Raw genomic sequence first — 24,747 nt, 5'->3', positions numbered from 1 at the left:
CTCTAAAGCAAGTCACAGAGCAGTAGATTCTGTAAAATGTTATAAACTATTAAAAAACAAACAAACAAACCCTGCTGAAGTCATTGGGTGGATTGTGGAACACACACACGCACATACACACACACACAGCGGAGGAGTCATCATTTATCAGAGTCATTCAATTAAACAAACAAACCCAAAAGAGAGCTCCTCAAAGAAAATCGTTTTATGGCACATCATGAAAAACCAAACCAAACCAAACTTGTCTTTGACTTTTTTTTTTTTTTAATAAAAGGGCTGTTTAAAAAGATGACTGTGGAGTGTGTAGCACTTCTCCCCGATTTGCTGTGCAGAAGTGCGTGTGAGTGATGCAGAGGTACTTGTTTATTATAGAACACATTTCAATGCAGTAATCATAAATATTGCTAAGGTTGTGCTCTGTTGAAATATGACCTACATACTCTTGATTGTTTGTGTTACGTGATTTGTCTGACACCCATTACATTCCGGGTAATAGCAGCCATTTTTTGCTCTGCACAGCAGGCTCTTTTGACAAAAGAAAATAGGCAGTAATAAAAAAGCTATAGTCTGAATTACATTCTGCACAGTGCTGCACTGCTGAGAGTTTGTGCAAGTGTGTTAACAATGCTCTGAACTGCCTCTTGTCAGCCTTCAGCCTGTAATGGCCATCTGTCCTCACATAAATCTGTCAAAACCTGCTAAGTTCAAGAGAGAGCATGGAATATACCTTGTACTGTCAACACCAAAATGTACACATTCCCCAGAAAATCAACACACAGGAAATAATCCGGAGGTTATGGGAGGCATTAGCACTGTTGATTTAAGCTTGTGGGGTGAAATTGAGAGTCTGGCCATTAGAGGGAAGATGAGCAAAGGTAGCGGCATTAAGGAATTGAGTATTGACTGTCCTCCGAATGCCAGGGACTGAGTTCTGGCCGGGGGACATGGGAGAGATCCAATTAGCTCAGGTGCAGCAAAGGGTCCCTTGTCCCATCAGTGGCTCTTAAAAGTTTGACACTACGTTAAAAAAAAAAGAAGAGCAAGTTCTTCTTACACTTTTGTTTTGCTTTTGCTTTCTTTGTTTTGCTTTGGGTCTCCACTCTAATCTAGAAATAGATTTTCAATTAGGCGCTGGTGGTTCTGTCCCTGAGATTTCTTGGTCTTGCTTGGAGGTATTCTCTGAATAAAGACATTTCAGTAAACAGCAAAAAGTTTAGGGAATTATCTGAATTGTTTTTCCCTTACCCACGTACTCACTAATCCTAAAATAACTTCAATCCATTAGGCAAGTATTATTTTTTTTAACAAAGTGTGCCAACAGAAATTTACAGCCCTGCTATTTTCACTCATAGGGTATATTTGGTTATCTCAATGTTTCTGTAAATTTTAAGCACATGCGCAAGAACATGTACTTAACTTCAAGTTTTGAAGATTTGCCCATTTATTAAAAGGGACCACGAAGTCCCTGATGTATCCACATCTGGTGTATGATCCAGCACTTAATAGGTGTTCAGTGAATGTCTGTTCCCATTGCTACAGGCTGCCTAAGATGTGAAGAAGGTAAAAGGCTGGGCTTTTAACTAAAACAAACAAACAAACAAACAAACAAACAACAATCAGGGTGTCGCCACTCCCAATAGCAACTTGAGAATCAGTTATTTAAGCGATAATGAGCTTAGGTATTAGGACAAGGGTTTCAGATGTTCAAGACTAAAAAGAATTTCTATATTTAAAATCCCTAGATAGCTGAGCTATTTTTAGAACTAGTCTCTCTTTAATAGTGGCCTAATTTGGTGTTTCTGAAGTTTAGGGTTTCTTTTTATATGTCTAGAATGTCAGTCAAAATACATGTAACTGAGAACAAGGCAATGTGCGGCACGAACACGGCAGGACAGATGCTCTCCATATGTGGTCCATGAACCACCTCATTAAAAATGTTTGACCGGCTTCCCAAGTCATTCTTGGGCCGCTGAAATGTAAGGAGAATCTAGAAAAAAAGAATTTAAAGATTTTATTTATTTATTTGACAGAGAGAGAGAGAGAGTGTGCACTCACAAGCAGGGGGAGCAGGAGCGGGAGAGGAAGAAGCAGATTCCCTGCCGAGCAGGGAGCCCGATGTGGGGCTTGCTCCCGGGACCCCTGAGATCATGACCTGAGCCGAAGGCAGACACTCAGCTGACTGAGCCACCCAGGCGTTCCTAGGGGGAAAAAAATAAATGAGTAAGAATTTTTGCAAAAATAAGTCCAGGCAACATTTCCACTAAGAGCATATAATCTATTTGGAGAGACAAGATAAAACATACATTCAAAACGAGATGAGCAAGAATATATAGCATTATCCAGTAAGTATCAAACGAGTGATCCTGGCAGTAAATTATTAGGAAAGTAAAAACTACCCTAGTTTGGGAACCATGAAAAGATTTATGGAATTGGATTTTAGGATGTCGAATGTTGTTTCCCCCAATCAAGGGCTATGTCATTTGGAATATTTGGCTGTTATTTGCTCAGCAAAGAGAGATTATTCATCATTTCTTTGAGCATCTTAACCTGCTATGAGAAATATCTAAGAATCTGTCATTTCTTTGGGGGCAGGGTTATTAGTATCTTTACATTTGTTGTAATGGCAATTGAAAGTAGCATGCGGTAGAAATCAGCGTTATGACGGGGCAGTGCAAAAGGTAAAGGAAACGAGGGGAAAAAGAGAGAGAGAAAGGAGAAAGATTAATTATATAGGAATTTCTTAATGGAGGAAAAGACATACTTGTCCACGAAAGAGAGGACAAAAGGAGAGTGTGCCTCAGTGACACAGATGTTTCCTCCAATAATATGTCACCTCCTGGTTCTCTTCCAGCGAAGAGTGCCTGACTGCTAATTGAGGAAGCTTTGCTGGGACCCTGATGTGTCCCTTCACTTTGTGTTTATATTTTCCTGTCTTTCTGAACTTTTCTGGGATGGATTTCCAGAGTCAAATTACTTTGCATTTTTGTAGCTTTTCTCTCCTCATTTAAGGAGCATTAGCTTTGCATAATAAAAATTGCCAAATATTAGTTGTAAACTATTTTATTATAGAGGAAATATTAATATCAATTTCTTTCATCTCTTTATTATAAAGAGGCAGTATCTTCCTGTTCATACCAAAATTTCAAGTGGCTTTCTGTGACCTACTTGGTTATGTGTGTGTGTATATACATACATATATATATATTTTTTTTTCCTTACTCCAGCAAGGTTAGATTTCTCTGCCATTTCCTTGAAATGTGCGGTTGCCTTAAGTCTAACCCCAGGCTTCTTAGCAGACTTGAAGTTCTTTTCTGCTGAATAGCCTTCACCCATCCTCCTAAATAGAAAGTGTGTTGTAAACTCAAATATTCCCTTGTAAGCATAAAGTCATTTGAACTCCAGCCTGCCCTTCTTCAAAGTTCCTTGGACTCTGGAGCCACTTCCCAGTTATCCTCCCTCCGTGTAAAGGGATGCGTAGAACTTTCTCCGGGGTAAAACAGAGAGGAGGCAAACTGTAATTCACAGACTGTCCCATGACAGCATCTGATGGAATTTTTCTGCTCTTCTGTAGAAAAGGACGAAAGGCACCCACTGACGGGGTTTCTCTCGTCTCCCTTTTTTCCCCCACATTTTTAATGAGTTGGTTGCTGATGGGTGGATCCATCGCAATCCCTCAGCCTCATCCCCCGCCCTGATGTTGTGCTCTAAATAAAATGGTCCACTGGCGCTGCAATATTTAGTGTTCCTGTTCATTTAGGTTTCTGTTGCAGAACCATATTTTAGACAGAATGTATTAGTTATGCTTACAAGAAAGTATTATACCTACATTAGCCATGGTTTACCAAGTTAATGAACTGTGGAGACAATCACTGCCATCAAGTTGCAGAGTTGTCTCCGTTCCCTGCCTTGGTCTGTCCTGTTTTTCTGAACTTAACTTTGAAGTTGTCTCTGTCACTCTGAACCTGCCCCACATTTGCTATCATCCCATCTTTTTTTTTTCCTTTTTCTTTTTCCTTTCTTTCTTTCTTTTTTTTTTTTAAGTTGCCTAGTTCTTGGGCTCCAAGGGTAGATATCCTTGATCGGAGAACAACTTCTGAGCCACTCGTATGCTCCGCAGGCTTCTTTGCAGACGAATGCTACCAAAGCTACTCTGTGATTCCCCTGGGCCATGCTGTTAATTCACCGTAAGGCAGACAGATGACGCCCTTGGAAATGTGAGCTTTGGTAATGCCTGGTGCTGTGGAGGCCGGTAGGGAGGCGTGAACATTTTCTGGGAAGCGAGATCTGTTAGCATGGGCGTTTAAAACCCAAAGCATCACGGATTTCCCTGCTGCCCGGCGGTAGTGAGATCCATCTTTTCCTGGGGACAGAAGCCGAGGGGGCGAAAGGTGCTTTTTCAGGTCTTGTCATGAATTTCATTTCCTTCTTTCTCACCCTTGTCTGAAATCCTGGAAAAGTTAAGGAACCATATCTTGGCATTTAACAGCATTATCTCCATCTCTTCCCCCCCCCCTTGTTGTTGTTTGTTTGTTTGTTTGTTTTTTCCCCTTTTGACCTTCAGGCCTAACTCCACCCACAACTCCTCCTCATAAAGCCAACCAAGATAATCCTTTCAGGACTTCTCCAAAGCTGAAGTCCTCCTGCAAGACTGTGGTACCTCCGCCGTCGAAGAAGCCCCGGAGCAGTGAGCCCTCTGGCGCCCTAGGCAGTAACTCCACCAAGAAAGGGCCCGAGCAGTCTGAGTTGTACGCACAACTCAGCAAGACCTCCGTGCTCACCAGTGGCCACGAGGAAAGGAAGACCAAGCGGCCCAGTCTACGGCTGTTTGGTGACCATGACTATTGTCAGTCGATTAATTCCAAAACGGAAATACTCATTAATATATCACAGGAGCTCCAAGACTCTAGACCACTAGAATATAAAGATGCCTCCTCCGACTGGCAGGGGCAGATTTGTTCTTCCACAGATTCAGACCAGTGCTACCTGAGAGAGACTTCGGAGGCGGGCAAGCAGGTCTCTCCTTGCAGCACCAGGAAACAGCTCCAAGACCAGGAAATCCGAGCTGAGCTGAACAAGCACTTCGGTCATCCCAGTCAAGCTGTTTTTGACGACGAAGCAGACAAGACCAGTGAACTGAGGGACAGTGATTTCAGTAATGAACAATTCTCCAAACTACCTATGTTTATAAATTCAGGACTAGCCATGGATGGCCTATTTGATGACAGCGAAGATGAAAGTGATAAACTGAACTACCCTTGGGATGGCACGCAATCCTATTCATTGTTCGATGTGTCGCCTTCTTGCTCTTCTTTTAACTCTCCATGTAGAGATTCCGTGTCACCACCCAAATCCTTATTTGCTCAAAGACCCCAAAGGATGCGCTCTCGTTCAAGGTCCTTTTCTCGACACAGGTCGTGTTCCCGATCACCATATTCCAGGTCAAGATCAAGGTCCCCAGGCAGCAGATCGTCTTCCAGGTAAACCTTGTCAACGCCCACCCGAAGTGTAAGGTCCAAAAAAGCAAGCCTTCAAAAGCCACAGACAGCCCCAGCCCCTCTCACCAGGCCGTTCCCAGCGCCTCTGGAACTAGCCAGGTTGTTACACCGACAGGCCTCCTCATCTCTTAAATCTGTCAGCCTTGAGCACAAGTGCCTTGAGCCAGTCGGATCACAGAGAGCAATTTGTAAGAAACTTGCTCATCTAACTTTTTCCATTACCTGGAGAGCTGCCCTGTGCCAGGATAGTTGAGATCCATGCAAGATAAAGCTGACAGTGTACCGGACTGGCGCTCGGTGTTAACATCAATAAGAGAGGCTGGGAGAGAACACATCACTCCCAGACCTCTGAGCTGACTAGATGATCACAAACTGTCACCGGGAAATCTCACCAGTAGCTAGGAAGAAAAAAAGCCGCTTTATGTCCTACGGTGTCTCCAAGGCATGCCTAGTTGGGCCGATAAAGCGGGGTTAAGCAGCAGTTGCAAATGCCCTTTTTGTTTTTCCTCTCGCTCGCAGATCTTGCTACTACTATGAGTCGAGCCACTGCAGACACCGCGTGCACCGAAATTCTCCTCTGTGCGCAAGATCACGTTCCAGGTCGCCCTACAGCCGCAGGCCCAGGTAAGGAGGCAGGTGGTTTTCCTTGCGCTCCTCCTCTCCCCCCTCCCCTAGACGACACGAGTTAGCTCACACCCCGCCCCCTCCCCAGTTCGCGATTCACTGTGCTTGTCTAAACGGAGGCGGTTGACTTAATGATGAAGTTATGTTCCCCAGGTATGACAGCTACGAGGAATATCAGCATGAGAGGCTGAAGAGGGAAGAATACCGCAGAGAGTATGAGAAGCGGGAGTCTGAGAGGGCCAAACAAAGGGAGAGGCAGAGGCAGAAGGCAATTGTAAGCAGCTTGGAGCTCACTTTTGCTTTAAAGGAGGGTTTGTTTCTTTCTTTCTTTCTTTCTTTCTCTCTTTCTTTCCTCTTCCCTTCCCTCCCTCTCTTTCCCTCCTCTCTCTCTTTTTCTTTCTTTCTTTCTTTCTTTCTTTCTTTCTTTCTTTCTTTCTTTCTCTTCTTTCTCTTCTTTCTCTTCTTTCTTTCTTTCTCTTCTTTCTTTCTCTCTTCTAGATTAGAAAATAAACTAAAGCTAAGGCTTTGTTAGAATATGCAATATTCCGTACCCTATTGACCTGAAAACACCAGTGGGTCCCCAATACCTCTTGGCACAGATTATGGGGAAACAAAATGTTAAATGACTGTATGTTCTTATTCATCCTTCATAAATCTCATTCATCTGGAAGCTCATTTGCTGTTTTCCACTTTTGTTTTCTAAGATGGAGGGAGCAGGGATTTTTTTTTTTTTTTTTTTTTTTTTTTTTTTTTTTTGGTCAAATACTAGTTCCATCGGGTCCAACGATGAGGTTTTTGGACTGTTCTCCACTGCATTTTTGTTGGAGTGGGAGATGAGGCAGTATCAGTGTTTGGTTTCAGTTTTTGTCTTTTGGGCAGACGTTAGAAGTGGATTGTCCATGAAGGGACTGGCCTCAAGTTAGATTTGAAGGAGGCGGGAGAGGAAGAGGGGCTAAAGAGTCATCATTTTGGACTCATGCTGGGTCAGCGTCTCACTGGGTAGTTGACACATCCACATTTCTCATGAACTGCTTTGCAATAATCCCTTCCATATTTCGGGACTACTTACTGCAGGGTACCACATTTCCTTGACATACAGACATTACTGGTTCTTCAGTCTAAAGATCCAGATTATGTTGAACTTGTTTGTTCTCTGTGGGTCAGTAGTTTCTCAGCACCTGCTCACAAACAGGTAGACCTTACCCCACTTCCCTCCTATTGCTTATCAACCTAGAACTCCGATGGCGGAAACCCATCGCTCCACTGTCAGTCTTGTTCATGGCAGACATTCCTAATCAATTGTGGAATTCTTCCCACAGAGCCCTCAGGGAAGCTTTGGGTCTCTCCCAACTCAGTGCTTCAGGGAGTGGCACCGCTTTTGTTCACTTCAGCTGCCTATGTGTGCTAGCTCCTAACAATTTCATTTCAACTAGATCAGCTTTTCACCTACCTTACGTAGAAAGTAACCAACATTTAGGGAAATGACTTTTAACTGCAAGGGGTAAATATATATAGTGCCTCTAAGAAAACCTACTACCATCCACAAAATCTTCAAAAACTTGCATAAGAGAACTGACCGATGGAGTCAAAATCAAACAGTGGCCAGCAGTTATCAACTAGAGGGAAAAGGTGAACTGAGAGGCTTGCTCATCACAGGCACTCAAGGAAAAAGAAGGGAGAAGTAATTGAATACTTAGGCTAAAAGTCTAGGGTGTTTGCTGTCCTTTAACGTTGAGTCTACCTAAGACTGAATCAAAAGTCTTGTGCAAATTACAACACTTTTCCTCATTTTTCTCAACTTTCAAATGAGCTGTGATATTAAGAGCTGCCAGAGTGTCATCAGTTAACACTTAAGACTAATGAAAATTAAAAATTCAATTTTTCTAATTTTGCTCTATTTAATTAATAGCCTGTTCAATAATTATAATAACTCACATTTATATAATGCCATATAGCTTACAAAACCTTTTAATACGGCACATTACGGTTAATCTTTACAAAAGAGAATCATGTTGAGCAAGCATCTAGGAAAATAGTTATTTCAGTGTTTGCACATTCATATTTTATAAAATCCTTCATGTTTCTTCCCAAAAGTAGCACATTGAAGAGAGCGATTAATAGTTTCATCGTGTATTTGCTCATTTGGGCAAAATACACCACTATACCCAAAGGTGTAGATAAATGTAGCTATTGGCATGTGCTTCTTTTCTTTCTTCCAAAGATAATTTAGTGCCAGATACTTAAGGAAAGCACATAAAGGGAGGGAGGGATCTTTTCATTAGTTGACTCTTTCCAAAACATCAAATAGTGTGATTGGTCAACATTCCATAGTTGATGCCTGCATCAAAAGCAACCTTGAGGTCACTAGCCCCAGACTAAAAGCAGATACCTCCTGCCTTTCCTTTGTGTCACAAATGTTGACCAGTTCTTTAGTTAATTCTTTGAGTAAGCCAGTCTATCAGTTCTCTCTCAAAGAGGGCTTATATAGTACAATTGTCAGGTTGGCTTACATTGTCATTATAAATTAAGCATTTGTCAGAATTTTTGCTTTGATTTTTTTTTTTTTGGTTTTGTTTTGGAAAAAGAGATTAAAACAACAACAACAACAGCAGCACCCCCAAAACTAGGACATAGAGATTATTTACTTTACCAACACAGTGAACTATAGTTAATAAGAACTTAATATAAAGATTTAGGACTTACTCTTATACTAATCCCCTCTTGGACAATGATATGCTATTTCTGATTAACATAAGTGAAAACTCATGAGCCTTTATGTGACAGACATTTGCTAGGTGCTTGGGATGTAAAATTAGGTAAGACCTGGTCCAGGCATCCAGAGAGCTTCAAGTCTACTGACAGATAAAGATAAGCAAACAAGCCATAGGGTGTGTTAAGTGCTATTGCAGAAGGTAATCTCAGGTACTCTGTGGCAAATGGGGGGACACCTAGATCTGAGAGTGATGGAGGGCATCTGTAGGGAAGGTGAAATTGATCTGAAATTGAAAGAGAAGGAGGGCAAAGTTTTCTACCGCTGTGCTGTGCTATATGGTAGCCGGGGGCACACAGCCAATGCAGCTAGCTCTGAATTAAGATGCACTAATAAATGTGATTGGACTTTGAAGACTTAGTTCAAAAGAAAAGTGTAAAATGCCTCATTAATACTTTTTATATCAATGACCAGTTGAAATGATAATATTTTGGATGTACTGAGCTAAAGAAAATACAATTTTAAATGTGTCGCCTAGAAAATTTAAAATTGTATATGCTGCATTATATTTTTACTGGGCATTGCTATTCTAGGCAGAAGCTAGAGCTCACACTAAGTCCCTGGACAAGAGCAAGGTATATTGGGAAATTGCTAGTCATTTAACCAGCATACTGGGGCACAGGAGCAACAGAAAGTGAGTCTGGAAGGGAATGAGTCTGGAAGGGAATGAATCTGGAAGGGAATGAGCAACAGGAAATGAATCTTAGGGATCTGGCTTCCGTGGCCGTATGGAAGCCAGATCCCTAAAGTGTCCTACAAGTCATGATAAAGATTTTGAAGTCTACCTTGAAAGCATAGTGGAATCACTTAATGAGTTTACCCACGGGAAGATTTTCTGATCGATTTCCTCCTCAAGATGATCTGCTTTCTTGTGTCACAGTGCATTTGCAAAATGTATTTTTATGGAGTTGGGCACAGAGATACATGCAATGGGTTTTGACTCATTTGACTGGATTAGCTTGCAATGTCATTCACGAAACAGCTAAAGGAAATAGGACGGTCCACCCAAGTTGGTTGGATAGGTGATTTCCATTCATATTTTTGAGACACCCTTAAAGTACTGAACAAGTAGCAAATTATGTTCAGAATATCTAGGATACAGTGCTGGTTATCTATTAATTCAGATCCATTATATAATGAGAGGACTAGCAAAGTAGAGGCTCAAAAAGGAAATGAAAAACAATATTAAAATCATCTAATAATTGATATTTTACAAAATTACAGTAGTCTTTGCCACCTTTGTCTTGTGGTCTATATTGCTTTCATTTTGAGTTCCATAAGGAGATGGTTTAGGAGGTCTGTATACTTTTCATTGCTTATGCATCTAAAAATCTTTATCCGGACCAGCCTGAGTGCAGCAAATCTGAGAATTAAGAGAAGACTAATAATTAGTAGCTACTGACACAGAATCTTACATTGTGGTTGACCATTGCCATTGTTTTGGGTGCTCCTTTCCTCTATTTTCCACTGAAACTCTTTCTCAAGAACCACTTCACCGCCTGCCTTCCTCAGCCTCCTAGGCTTGCAGTCATTCAGGTGAATCGGAACTCTGCAAGCCAGGGTTTGGTACTTTATGTCTAAACTGTTGCTGCTCTCATTTCTTTCTTTCTTTCTTTCTTTCTTTCTTTCTTTCTTTTTTTTTTTTAAGATTTTATTTATTTGACAGAGAGAGACACAGCAAGGGAGAGAACACAAGCAGGGGGAGTGGGAGAGGGAGAAGCAGGCTTCCTGTCAAGCAGGGAGCCCGACGCGGGGCTCGATCCCAGGACCCTGGGATCATGACCTGAGCCGAAGGCAGACGCTTAATGACTGAGCCACCCAGGCGCTGCTCTCATTTCTTGGGGAGTTCTAAGTCCAACTCCATTTGTAGTTGGTACAATTTCCTGCCAGAAAACATGATAATGGGATGTTAATTTAAAGGGCAAATCTACACATTAGGATATGGCTCAGTGCTTGAAACCCAAACCAGATGTGCCTGGGCAATGACAGTGCCACTTCATTTCTCTCTTCCCTTCGTCAGCCGGCAGCCCAGGAGCTGGGAACAGTGCTTCATCTCAGATAATTATCAGCTTCTTCCAAATGAAAAAAAAATTGTGTAATTTTTTCATAGTTATTATTTTTGGAGAAAATAGTTTTCTATCCAAACCTCTTTCAAGAGATATTTCCTGTGGGTTGGAATATATGTTCTATAATGAATTGAAGCTCACTGTATAGAAATTATCAGTTTTTTTTTTCTCCAGTGAAGTTGGGAAAAGCAAGCATTTTATTTACCAATAACAGAACACGTAATATGAATTACAAATTGAAATGGTGTGTTTTTTTTAATTCTTTCTCTCATCCCTTTTCTCTTCTACCTCCTTCATTTATTTTTATTTATTTATTTATATTTAAAGATTTTATTTATTTATTTGAGAGAGAGAGAATGAGAGAGAGCACGAGAGGGAAGAGGGTCAGAGGGAGAAGCAGACTCCCTGTCGAGCAGGGAGCCCGATGTGGGACTCGATCCCGGGACTCCAGGATCATGACCTGAGCCAAAGGCAGTCGCTTAACCAACTGAGCCACCCAGGCGCCCCTACCTCCTTCATTTAGACAGAACATATTTTTTTTGTGAAGAATAATGTACTTAATACATTCTTGCTTCCTTCCATCTACTTCTACTTCATTCTTCCCATTCATCTTCTAGAGGTTACCATTAAAAAAATTTTTTTTTAATTGAAAGTTATCCCACATTCTCTCAGTCTGTAGTTTCCGTGTTTTCTGTCTTTTGAGTATGTTTCCTTGCAGTTATCTCTAAGTAGACTACCCTGGATTTATTCACACTGATCCAGCCTTAGACTCTAAGGAAGAGTACTGAATTAGATAGTGTAATCAATACTAAGAGAAAGAGAGGAAAAAAAAAACCCCACATTTTTTGACATTTTTGTCAAGGTTTTGTCCTTTCCTTCTATCCATATGTGCCTTTTCACAACCATCCGCCCCTCTCACTTTATCTTTCAGATGGAGGATCTCGCTATACCATTCAGCCTCCAATGGCACAGATTTTATCCATTCATCTCACATACAGTATTTGGAATTTCTTTGGAATTTCTGAGGAAGTCACATTGGTAGCTAATCTGGAAATGAATATACATCTTTCATGGCTGAAGTTGACATGCAGTTTCCTTAGCGGAGGAGAAAGAATTTTTACATTATCCTGACTTGGAAATGTAGAATACAAGTTCTGAGAACCAAAATCTAAATTATATCAGGCTGTTCCTTGTTGTTACCTAGCATTGCGAGCATTTTAGGGAGATCACTCATACAGAAGCATCAAGCACACTACTTGGCATATATTAGAATTCAATAAATGTTAATCTCCCTCCTAAATTCCCTTTCTCTTAGTTACATCCCTTCTACCAAGACTAGCTTATCAGTTGATGAGAAACAACCATTGTATGTTTTCCCCAGCTAACTGGGAGGCTCTGTTCTCTTTTTGATAAGGATTTTGGTAATGCAAAGTCAGTTAATTTCAGTTCATTTTTTTCTTTATTTATCCTCCTGTATTTTGATGTAATGATGATTTACTATACCTGTTCATGCAATATAAATCTTCAATTTTGTTATCCACCCATCAGCAAACTAGCTTTTGTGAAAATTGAAACTAAAAGATATTTGGTGAATGTTCCATCTTCCTCAATAGTGAAAACTGGTCTGAAAATCATTTTTCAAGGAGATTTTTCCAAAGGTTTAGAGTTCCTCCAAGCCTCTAAGAAGTTGAAAATGTTATTAAGCATTTTGATTTCTTTTCCTTTCATCTCCTGTTTAGAAATTAATGTCTTGAAAAATTGGCTGCAAATGTTAAGGTTTTTTAAAGATATGGAATCTATTCATCTGTCTAATAAAACTGCAACATGTTAAAAATAATCGGTTCCTTGCTAGACATTTTGGCCAATCTTTGAAAGATTTTTGTCTTTGCTTTTAGACCTTCAGATGCCTTTTAGTTTCATTTTTAGCACTAGGAAAACCAAGCACTCTAATCATTTTCTAAAATGAGAATTTCAGCATGTATTCAATCTCTGATCTTTGTGAGGAAGCAAGACGTGGTTCCATTCCTGTGTTTCATAAAAGGAGATGATAGACAAATAGGTAGTTTATGTGATTGTGCACCAGCCCTTGGGGTTTCTGTTTTTCCCATCTAGATTGTGTCTTCTTTTTACTGCAGAATGTATCAGTATCCGAAAAGGTCCTCTGGTTTATCTTCTTTGTAGGATCATTGTTGCATACGGTTTTGTATAAAGAAGCAATTCAGAGACTGTCCCAGTATGTCTGCATATGGACGTGCATATGGTCGATTTTAGCTTTAACTTCAAATTTCCTTGAATACGTAGGCTGTATGTATTCCCATAATGGTAGTTGAGCAATTTCTTTGTGATGGTTCAATTTCTTTCTCTCTCTTCTGCATTTCCCTCTCCTTTTTCTTTATACAGTAGTAACCTTCCAAAAAGGTCCATTAAAAAAAAAAAACTAAACTAAAAAACCATAACACCCATGCAAGCAGGCGCCAGAAAGTTTAGATAACAGTCCCATCCCATTTGGCTGTTTGGCTGGAGCTGGCTGCATAAATAGAATGGAATGTGGTGTTATGACTTCCTTATAACACTGTATAACACTGCCCCAGGATGAGCCTCGCCATCCATTTATATTTATTGATCTCCAGGATGTGCTGGGTGCTCTGGAACAACACAATTGCAGCCTTCAATTGAGATGACATACAATCTACATGGAAGTGAATCAGGCAGTCAACTCTGTTGGCCCTACTTCACCTGGTCAGTTATTTAGGCCTGATGGCTGGTGTCAGAGGAATTGTGTTTTACTGAATGTTTCAGTGGAAGCCCACCTCTGATTTTCAGAAGTGATCTTTAAGAGTGAGAGCGCTGCAAACATATAGTTACTCCATTCTTCTTCCACTTAAACTTGTAAAAACAAATCATGGAAATCTTTGTCAATTCACTCAGCTGAGCTACCTGGGCAGGGTTTTCCCTGTGATTAAGCAGCAAACCTGGCTTTCATTCTTCATTCTCTTAGAGAGTCTCAGAGGGTAAGGATTACATGTAGGCATAAGGGTAAGTGTTAAAAATGATTAATTGATTGCTGATTGATTGATTTTTCAACAAATATTCATTGACACTCTGGTATGTTTCAAGTACCCTTAAAATACAGTAGTCAAGAGGACAGATGTGGTTTCTGCTTTCATGAAACTTTCATTGTAGAGGGAGATGGATATTAAATGATGAATTAACTATTAACTATTTAATTACAACTGGGCAGAGAACTATAAAGGAGAAACAGTGTACTGTAAGAACAACGAATAGGAAGCCAGACCTCATCTCAAGTCTCAGAAGAAAATGATTGTTGAGTTCAATGTAATTTTAGACAGTACGTGTATGTTGGTGAAGAGGAAGGAGAGGCAATGTGGGGAGGATCTTACAAGTAGCAAGGGGGCAGCTGGTGCAAAGGCCTTGGAAAAGGAAAGAGCACAGTATATATGAGGGGCTGATAGAAGCTCAGTGTGACTGGAAAACAAAGGGAAGAATGGGAAGTGGGAGCTGAAGCCCATGATGGAGGCAGGTCCAGACCACGCAGGGCCTGGTGGGTCTTGTTAATGATTTAGGTCTTCCCTTGAAAGTTATGAGGCCACTGATATGTTTTAGACAGTAACTGACATGATCAGATTCCTGTTCCCTTAGCAAAGATTATTCTGATTGAATTGAAGGAATAGATTAGAGAACGGTAAATAAAGACAGAGAATCCAGGTTAAGAGGCTGTTATGCTAGTCCGGAAAGAGATGCTGGCAGCTTGGGTTAGGGGAGATGTAATAAGAGAGACAGAGCAGAGAGAGAGAGATTTAGGAGGTAAAAATCAACAGGGCTTAATGAGTGATTGGATGTGTAGAGGGGACTGAGAGAGAAGAATCGAGGAAGGCACTCGGGTTTTTGTCCTGAATACCTGGCTCGGTGGCATTAACTTGACTGACACAGAACATTGGAGAAAGACCCATAGGGGAGACGGGGGTACTGGAGAGCTGGGTTTTGGGAATGTTGGTCTAGTTTGAAGTGCTCAGAGGACATCCAGCCTGAGATGTCAAGTAGACAGTTGGTAATTTGAGTCTGAGGCTCAGAAGAACTTCTCTGATGGAAACAGAAATATGAGTGTTGCATACGGTAAAAGAAGATGAGGCACAGATGATGAGATCACACAGGGGAGTATATATTATAGATCTGTGGATTTCTTAGTTATGTTTCACAAGTGCTTACTGAATTCTCTTTGCCAGGCCCTTTGCTAAATATTGGGCATGTGAAAAGGAAAGACGTTCAGGAAATAACATAGGGCATCTCTTTGCTTTAAGCCCAAATTACTCTTTACATCATCCAAGGCAGGATACTCTCAGTACATCCAGAGAAAACTCTTGGGCAAGCTGAATCTATGCCTTAGTCCTGTGTTTTCTAGTCTCTGCTCCCACCTAACTGAAACCTTGGCAACCCTAAGTTCACTTCATTCTTGTTTGTTCTTAGTAGGCATAGAGATGAGTTGGTAAGCATGTTCTTTATATTAACTCCATGCGTTCTTGGAAAACCTTCCCTCAGTTTTGAGAGACATCATCACCTTCGGCCTTGTCTTCTTAGAACAACTGATAGAGGATTGCTTCTTATACTAAGAAGGTGGTTTTTTTACTATTTTGTGAAAAAGGAGTCCATCCTTAGGCTATCAGATATTATTTCCATATTTTGTAGGTTATAAATTGCTAATAACTTTCAGATTATGATGATATTGACTCCATTTGTGAAAATTAGGCCACACCCTTCTGGTCTGTTCCTAAAATAAGATTTACTGGCAAAGTGAAATTTATAGCCTCTTTTATAGCTCTTATTCTTCAGAGACCCATGGCTTAAAATAGCCTACATTTTAAGACTATTTTTCAAATTATTGTCTTTGGACCACCTGCATCAGAATCACTAGGGTGTGCTTATTAAAAATGAAGACCATTGAATTGTCTTTTCCAATTTTTTTTAATACTGCTGGGATAAACCCCAATAATTTGCATTTTTAATAAGCACTCCAGGTAATTTTTGTTTATACTAGAGTTTAGAATCATTGTTTTGGGGAATGCCAAAATTTGTACATCTCATTAAGAGAATCCTGAGTAAAATGAGAAATTAAACAGTTTTGCGAGATGGGTCAGTTTCTTACCAATTGTGAAGATTAAGAATCAAGTCACAAGGGTTACAGCATTTAATAGGGATCGTTCAGCTCTTCAGTGATAAACAGACTGCATTACCCGTATTTCTTTTGGAATATTTCGAAGCTCAGGAGAGAGAAGCACAGAGCTGGGGAGCAAAAGCAGAAGAGAGTGAGCGGCAGAGTAGGGCATGTGGAAGGAAGAGTGAATGCAGAGTACGGAGAAATGGACGCTAAAACGTGGGTCACTTGTCATCTTTTCATTCAGTTTTAGTGGGTATTTTGCTTTAACCAGCATGCTCGGTGGTTCTTGGTATGCATGATTGTACATTTAGGAGTGTTTCTAGAGGGCAACTTCCTTCCTATCTCCAGAACTGGCAAAAGTCTCTCCTTACTCCCACCCCCTCCCCAGGACGAACGCCGTGTGATTTATGTTGGTAAAATCAGACCTGACACGACACGGACGGAACTGAGGGACCGTTTTGAAGTTTTTGGTGAAATTGAGGAGTGCACAGTAAATCTGAGGGATGATGGGTAAGAATCCTTAAGATTATTTCTTGTTTAGAAGCTGACATATGTAAAAAATCATGGCCATAAGATTACTAGGATGGGATGTTGAGTAGATGACATGTTGAGTTCAGAACCTTATTTATTTTCTTTTATCCCTATTTATTAATCTTTCTAGTTGAGATTTCCTGTCCCAGAAATAAGTATTTAGCTGCTTGACAGGACAATCACACTGATAAATGGATGCAGTGGTTCAGACATTGGCACCAGCGAAGTCTTCCAAAGAAGGAAGGGTTACAGGCATATATGTTAATGCTGCCTAACCAGCTTTGAACCTCTCTTCTTTGTCCATTGCAGAGACAGCTATGGTTTCATTACCTACCGTTATACCTGTGATGCTTTTGCTGCTCTTGAAAATGGATACACTTTGCGCAGGTCGAATGAAACTGACTTTGAGCTGTACTTTTGTGGACGCAAGCAATTTTTGAAGTCTAACTATGCAGACCTAGGTATGGATTTTATTGTACATGGGATGAGGAATCCATAATGGAGGGCCCAAAATGGAAGCAGATGTAAACCGTAGGCATATTGGGTTGGACCATCACTTCATTTTGCTAGAGGGAATGTTTGAATACAGATTTTATCTTATTTTTAATTTTTTTAAGGTACAAGACAGTTTCAGAAGCAGAGGGCTTGGGTTTTGGCAGCAAAGAGCAGAAGTAAATTTTGTGTACTGTCTTCCCAAATGCTGAAAGTCTGCACTGTTTGTGTGTGTGTGTGTGTGTGTGTGTGTGTGCTGACGTGTGTTGATGTTGTATGTGCATATGTGTGTGCGTGTCTTTGCCTAGGTTTGCAATGTGCTATTGCATTCTGTGCCTGCCCTGAATCCTTCTGTATAAACTTTGGCATTATCATCATGGTCTTATGGAACAGAATATGCAACAGAATATTCTGGCTCTTTTTTTCCTTATTATTCTACAAATTCTTAGAAATGTTAAGACATATTCTACAAATTACACCTTGAGAGAAGAAAATATAATTTCATATGCTAAATCAGGAGAAACCCCCCCCTTTTTTTTTAGTGTTTCCATATGCTAGGCACTGTGCCAAGGGCTCTGCAAGCATTTTCTTATTTAATTATGAGAACAATCCTGGGAGGTGATTATTATTATTATTATCATCCTCCTTTTATAGATAAGGAAACTGAAGCATTTGTAAGCCTTCTTTTTTTCCTGTTATAAAAGTTATATAGACTCACGGGGTAAAATTTGGAAAATATAAAGGTATAAGGAAAAATAGTAATATCACCTGTCAACCCATCACCTAGAGATCCACTGTGTGATTTATAGTCCATTGTTTTGTCTCAGGATATTTAATTTCTTATAGTTGAGGTCACATAATTTAGATCTATCAATTTTTAAATTCAGCTCTTCTCAATTTATATTATTTATGGAAGTTCATTTTCTACCATATTCATGGGATTAAAAATAATTTAATCGATTTATTTTAAAATGGTTGCACAGTATTGTGTTAGGTGAGTACCATTACATTTAATCATTCCATTATAGCTAAACATTTATTCAATTTTCAATTTTTTTGGCATTATAAATAATGCCAAAATGGACATCTTAATTTTCTTCCCAATTTTAATTTGGTCCGTTTGTATGCCATTCCCTATTTAATGTACGTATTGTAAGCCTTTAAATCCTTTGGTGAAGGAATGAAGGAAGGGAAAATGGCCAATGTCTTGTGCATATGACGTAATTGATTTGAGTCAATTCATAATAATCATCATAAAATTAACATATAAATGTATTCATCAGCATTACTATATCTCTGTGTGCACTTCTTGGTATAAAGAAAGAAATGAATACCAAATACAGGGATTTTTTTTTTTTTTCTCACCTCCACCAAAGTGATGCCTTCCTAAAGTAATTGATATAGGTGGTGTGCATTGTTCAGGGGGAATATGCTATAATTCACTTCACAAACTAAATAGATAGTATGAAACAGGGGAGAAGCAGCCAACTGTCAAGAGAGACAGAGGCCCAGGGATGAAAATATAAAAGGTGACAAGTCATTTGTTCAAATGTTGGCTGATAAAAACAGTCAAGACAGATTGAAGTCTTAAGTTGATTTGACTTATTTTCTTCAGTGATGAAGGCCAGGGTGTTTTCAGTCTTTCAAAACATCTCGAGTTTAAAATAAGCTACCTAGAGGGGCCTTTAAATCACGATTCATCACTGGTAGAGGGAGGATTGGATGGTATTTCCAAACTGAACCAGAGCCTCCCTGAAATATGTCTAAGAAGAATGCTTCCCCTCTTGTTATCTTCCTGCCTCGCCAGCAGCAATAGAAACTTTGCTGTTGCTAAGCTGGCTCTGTATTTCCTGAAAAGTATGTTTGATGTGTGTTGTAGGAGCATGGATTTTTCCAATTCCCTCAAGCCCTACAATTTCACGAAGGGAAGTTGAGCTGAGCGTAGGCATGGTGTAGTGGAAAGAACCCTGGCTTTGGAATCTTGTAGACCTGGTTTTGAAACCTGACTTAGCTTCTGACCTTAAGCAAACAGCTCCCTCTGCCTCCAGTTCTTCATTTGTGAACTACCTCGTAATGTTGTTGCAAAGATTCAATAAATGTTTGTGATGTGGTTGGCGCAGTATCTGGCATAAAGTAGGTGCTCAATAAACAGTAGCTATGATTATAATAGAAATGATGACAATGAGCTGTTAGAAATGTCAAGTTATTTTGAAATGAAAGCATCAACATCAGGGGCCGGCTCTGGAACTGAACAACATGCGTTCATATGGGTCCTATGTTTGTCCCCTGGAGAGTTCGAGTTAAATGCTTTGGGGCATGACCAGTGAATTTGGTGACCATGAGATTGTACGGACACTCAGAGGGCTTGGGAGCTCACATGTGTGTCTGTTGAGAGTTAGTGAAAATGATGTGATATCAATTAATCTTACCAAGAGTAAAGCGACCTATCATTTTACATAGATTTAATTATTTCTTTTTCTGTTTTGCTCCCCAAATTAAGTTAGCTCACACATCCTATTCCTCTATTATTAGGGCCACCTAGTGATTACTACAACACTATTAGTACAGAATGTGATGATTCCAAGTTGATGTTACGAGCCAGTTTTATAAGTGAGACTCCGGGTTCAAGGGACAATCAGGGTTACCTACGTAAAGCCAGTATGTAAGCCTACTTTCCATGAATCTGTAATCTGTGAGTCTGTTTCCCGTCCTATAAACAGATGGATCTTTCTCAAAGACCTCAATGAGAAATCCTAAAGACGAAAGATACAAATTAAATTAGGACTCTAGGACCAGAAGAGGAGGATGTGTCAGTATTACGAATATGATCATGTATTCATCAGGAATTAGTTATGGTATAGAACTTATACTTAAATATACAAGAAAAATGAAATAACATTCATCACAAATTCTTTATTAACTCAAAAACTATTACATTATCAGCATCTCGAATAGATACATAACTTTGTATATACCCTTGGCATTCATTGGTAAATCATCCCAAGATCCCAACGCAAAGATGTTCCAACCATGGTGTTTTAAAATGCTGGTGTTCAAGAGTAATACATTCATTCAACAAATTCTAACCTTAGTACCTGCTTTGTGCCAACAGTTTTCTGGGTGGTAAGAATACAGTTGTATTGTGATATGTTTCTATTTATATAGTATCATTATTTATAGAAATTTATTTTTAAGAATAATTAGAGTGGCTTTTGGCTTTTTCCTGTCAAAATTCTATTATATCTTACTTGTGTTGCAGTATCCTTTAGTGGCGGGAAAGGGGTGGCGTAGATGTTGTTTTCTCAGGAATTGCATGTAACCATGTATTCATACAACAGAAAGGATGTTGTGGATGCCTACTGTGTGACATAGCCCACCTGTGTAAGTGATTACAGACATGTAAATACCAGCTATCATATTTCATAGCAAAGAAACTCTCGAGAACCACTTTTTCCAAATTTTTTTTTTTTTTTTTGCTAATGAAAATGTGGAAACATTGAAATTCTGGGTTTGATGTAGAGTAACCCAAAGTTAAGACATTTTAAATGTTCTCAGAATGGCCTTCAAGGAAAGAACTGTATGTGTGTTCTTTTTTTTAAAGATTTTATTTATTTATTTGAGAGAGAGAGAGAGAGCATGAGCAGAGTGATGGATAGAGGGAGAAGCCGACTCCCAGGGAGCCCGGTGTGGGGCTCGATCTGGGATCCAGGACTCCGGGATCATGATTTGTGCCCAAGGCAGACACTTAACTGACTGAGCCACCCAGGCATCTCTGTATGTGTGTTCTTGACGTTTCTGTGCTGACCTTCATGCCACACAGACTCTGGTCATCGGAAGGCTCTTCTAACTTTATTTATAATGCAAGTGGAATTCTGATTTCAGGTTAATCTCAAGCAGTGAGAAGGACTTTCTCTGTGTGTCTGTCTACAAAAAAAGATTTTGATTGGAATGATAGCTGCTCATGAAGCTTTAGTGATACAAGCCAACTGCCCATTAGGCTATCTGTGAAGAGAAGGATGGGAGCCGGTGTAATTTAAGAATTGACTACCTAAGATGTTAGGAAAGATTGGCCATTTTTGTCCTGTCTTTTATTTCTGAGGCCAACCATAATTGCTTTTCTTACCTGGAAAAACTCGCTTGGCAAAAAGTCAGTAAATACAAGCGATGGTAAGAATGAAAGGGAAAAAAAAAGTGAAGGAATTTCCTTGTCTTTAAATCTAAGATGGCTAAGGTAGTTTGAAGCTAGGGTGAAAAATCAGCCTAGTGCTGGAGAGCTTGAAGGATTATGGCCTTTTCAGCCAGACAGCTTGTGAGGTCAATGAGTATGCCACCATATTATCTAATCTCATACTCTTCCGTCACCTCGGACATTTCTGTTTCGTAACATTCCAGATAAAACACAGAAATGTTTGTCTGTTAGTAGGATTGTTAATACTTCCCAGAAAGGACTGGTTTTCCCTTCAAGTAAGTGCTCTCAAAAGAATGAATTTATTTGCAAGAGGTTTTCTATTATATTTCTAAGATGTCTTTCCTCATTTGCAAGACCAGCAGAAATATCTGACTTTTTTATAAATGTCACTGGAGAAATACCAGAAATATTTAGAATAAGAATTTCATTTTATATCCATCATTGCTGAAACATGACAATTTTGTTAAGGGGCTATGTGAAGTATGTGGAACTCTTCACAAAAGCTGACTTGGACTAGTTCAAGTGTTTTTATCTGTACGTGTGTATTTTTCCTCTCGTATTACTGAGGTTGACTTTGCCTTCTCTGGACATGAAGCTTTTCCCTATACCTTCTAATTCGGGGTGAATTTGTACCACTATTGCTGGGGTGCTCCCAAGGTACTGGAATAGATAAGTGGATCATATGTTCCTCATGTCTGAAAGGAGAGCGGCCAGGTGGCGAATAGGTGAAGTTCTGATGATTCTCTCTCCCTCCCACTCACCTGGCTTTTATTTTCAGTGAAGTCAATCCCACTGAATAGGAAGATTAGTTCCGGCTTCTACTCTTACCTCTCCACTTGAGTTGTTGAGAAACCTTGGGTAGATCATTTAACATACCAGGAAGGGGGCAGGACATGGTTATTTTTACAGTATATTGACTGAATACACTGCTATTGATTAGAAATAGTAAAGTTTGTTCTGATTACCTCCTAGGATTAAGACTAAAATGAGTCGTAAAGTAGTATTTTGAATGTTTACCACTCCTTACCCTCTGTAAACATGTTATCTAATCTTATACTCTCTCTTCCTTTCTCTCTGTAAACATATATTTCTTAAATATTTATTTTTATGCATTACATATAATTATATGTAAATTTATAAGTATAAATAATATATTGACTTATAAATAATACAACAATAAAATATTGGGTATAAATACCCCCTGCAAATATTTATATGTATTATATACATATATAATACACCAATAAAATATATCAAATATATCACTAAATCAATCACATATCAATAAAAGTTGGGTATATTTTTAAAATCAATACACATATCAATAAAAGTCGGGTATATTTTTAAAAGTATATCGATTGGATAAGTTGTTATTGAATCAAGTAATCTTGAATTGGACAATTGAGTTAAGGACGAGAGTGTGTCTAACCTGGCTTGGGTTTCTTGCAGATTCAAACTCAGATGACTTTGACCCTGCTTCCACCAAGAGCAAGTATGACTCTTTGGATTTCGATAGTTTACTGAAAGAAGCTCAGAGAAGCTTGCGCAGGTAACATGTTCCCTGGCTGAAGATGACAGAGGGACGGTGAATACCTCACGGGACAGCGCGTCCTTCCCTAACTGACTATTACAAGTCATACTTAGGAATTTCTCCTACTTTACACTCTCTGTATAAAAACAAAACAAAACAAAACAACAATACAACAAGAACAACAACAATGGTTTACATGAACACAGCTGCTGAAGAGGCAAGAGACAGAATGGATATCCAGTAAGCACATGTTTATTCATGGGTGTCAGCTTTGCTTTCCCTGGAGTCTCTTGGTGATGGAGTGTGTGTGTGCGCGTGTGTGCGCGTGTGTGCGCGTGTGTGTGTGCGTGCGCATGCGCACGCCTGTTTTGGGGCAAGTATGTATGCACAGGTGGGGACTGGGGGCACCTGACCAGAGTGTGCCAGGGCAAACCACTTCAAATGGCAGCAGTTCCATGAAGACACACTTAAAACCTAGAACTTCAAAATGTTCATATTCTATTCAAAAAGAAAAAAAATGCATAAATTCAAAAGGAAAGAAAACCAACCAACCACAAACCACCCTAAAATGACAGCCACTGATGTCTGGGCATCAACCTCTGTACTCTGTTTTTTAAGAAAGTGCAAACTTGACTTGAAGCAAGCTTTCTCTCATAACATAATGGTTATATGACAATCCCGAAGAAACCACAGGTTCTGTAGAACTAATATCCTTTCTCTCTCTCTCTCTTTCTCCCTCTCTCCATCCGTCCCCCTCCCATCTCTTTAGCCCTCTCCTTCTCTCCTTCACTCTCTCTCTCTCTGTCTCTCTTTTTCTTCTTTTTTCCTTTTGCCATGGAGTCTGGGTGGGAGAGGATACTGCGGGCGCCGGAATGCTAAACTTTCCTAACATTTTGAAGTTTCTGTAGTTCATCCTCTGTCCTGACACCCATGTAAATGTCCAAAATGTTGATCCTTCCACTGCAAATTTCAAAAGCCTTGTCAATGGTCAAGCTCGTTCGGTGGTTCTTTCTGAGGAGCGGGCACGGTGTTACATTACTAGCGAGAGTTGGGTAGAACTCTCTGGTATGTGTTCAGATAGTGTAATTGCTACATTCTCTGATGTAGTGAAGTATTTACAGATGTTAAATGGAGTATTTTTATTTTGTGTACATACTATACAACAATGTTCTTTTTTGTTACAGCTATGCACTGTAAATGCAGCCTTCTTTTCAAAACTGCTAAATTTTTCTTAATCAAGAATATTCAAATGTAATTATGAGGTGATACAATTATTGTACACTAACATATTTAGAAGCTGAACTTACTGCTTATATATATTTGATTGTAAAAACAAAAAAGACAGTGTGTGTGTCCGTCGAGTGCAACAACAACAAAATGATGCTTTACGCACATCCATCCCTTCTTAGGTGAGCTTCAATCCAAGCATCTTGTCAAGAAATATCCTAGCCCCCTAAAGGTATTAACCACTTATGCGATATTTTTCCACATTTTCTTGTTGCTTGTTTTTCTTTGAAGTTTTATACACTGGATTTGTTAGGGGAATGAAATTTTCTCATCTAAAATTTTTCTAGGAGATATCATGATTTTATGTAAAGTCTCTCAATGGGTAACCATTAAGAAATGTTTTTATTTTCTCTATCAACAGTAGTTTTGAAACTAGAGGTCAGAAATCTTTTTAAAATGCTGTTTCGTTTTAATTTTTGTGATTTTAATTTGATACAAAATGCTGAGGTAATAATTACAGTATGATTTTTACAATAATTAATGTGTGTCTGAAGACTATTCTTGAAGCCAGTATCTCTTTCCCTTGGCAGAGTATGATGATGGTATTTATCTGTATTTTTTACAGTTATGCATCCTGTATAAATACTGA

At 39.5% G+C, this 24,747-nt stretch overlaps 1 protein-coding gene across 5 annotated transcripts in view; it reads left to right on the top strand.

The window, feature by feature from the left end:
• PPARGC1A (PPARG coactivator 1 alpha) overlaps positions 1-24,484 on the top strand; it is a 634,502-nt gene extending 610,018 nt beyond the window's left edge. For all 5 annotated transcript variants that reach the window (XM_073891485.1, XM_073891486.1, XM_073891488.1 and 2 more), the window contains 6 exons: positions 4,562-5,477; positions 6,015-6,119; positions 6,273-6,393; positions 16,517-16,638; positions 16,969-17,120; positions 22,790-24,484. In XM_073891485.1, the coding sequence (XP_073747586.1) occupies positions 4,562-5,477; positions 6,015-6,119; positions 6,273-6,393; positions 16,517-16,638; positions 16,969-17,120; positions 22,790-22,893 (1,520 nt within the window). In that variant the 3' untranslated portion in view covers positions 22,894-24,484. The remainder of the gene's footprint in view (positions 1-4,561; positions 5,478-6,014; positions 6,120-6,272; positions 6,394-16,516; positions 16,639-16,968; positions 17,121-22,789) is intronic.
• The last annotated feature ends 263 nt before the right edge of the window (positions 24,485-24,747 follow it).

The sequence above is a fragment of the Callorhinus ursinus genome, unplaced genomic scaffold (genome assembly GCF_003265705.2).
Source record: "Callorhinus ursinus isolate GAN/ISIS: 27379988/994484 unplaced genomic scaffold, GSC_fseal_2.0 scaffold4, whole genome shotgun sequence".
NCBI classification, from domain to species: Eukaryota; Metazoa; Chordata; class Mammalia; order Carnivora; family Otariidae; genus Callorhinus; species Callorhinus ursinus.
Note: the sequence above shows the minus strand (reverse complement) of the source record. Positions and strands in the feature narration are given on the sequence as shown.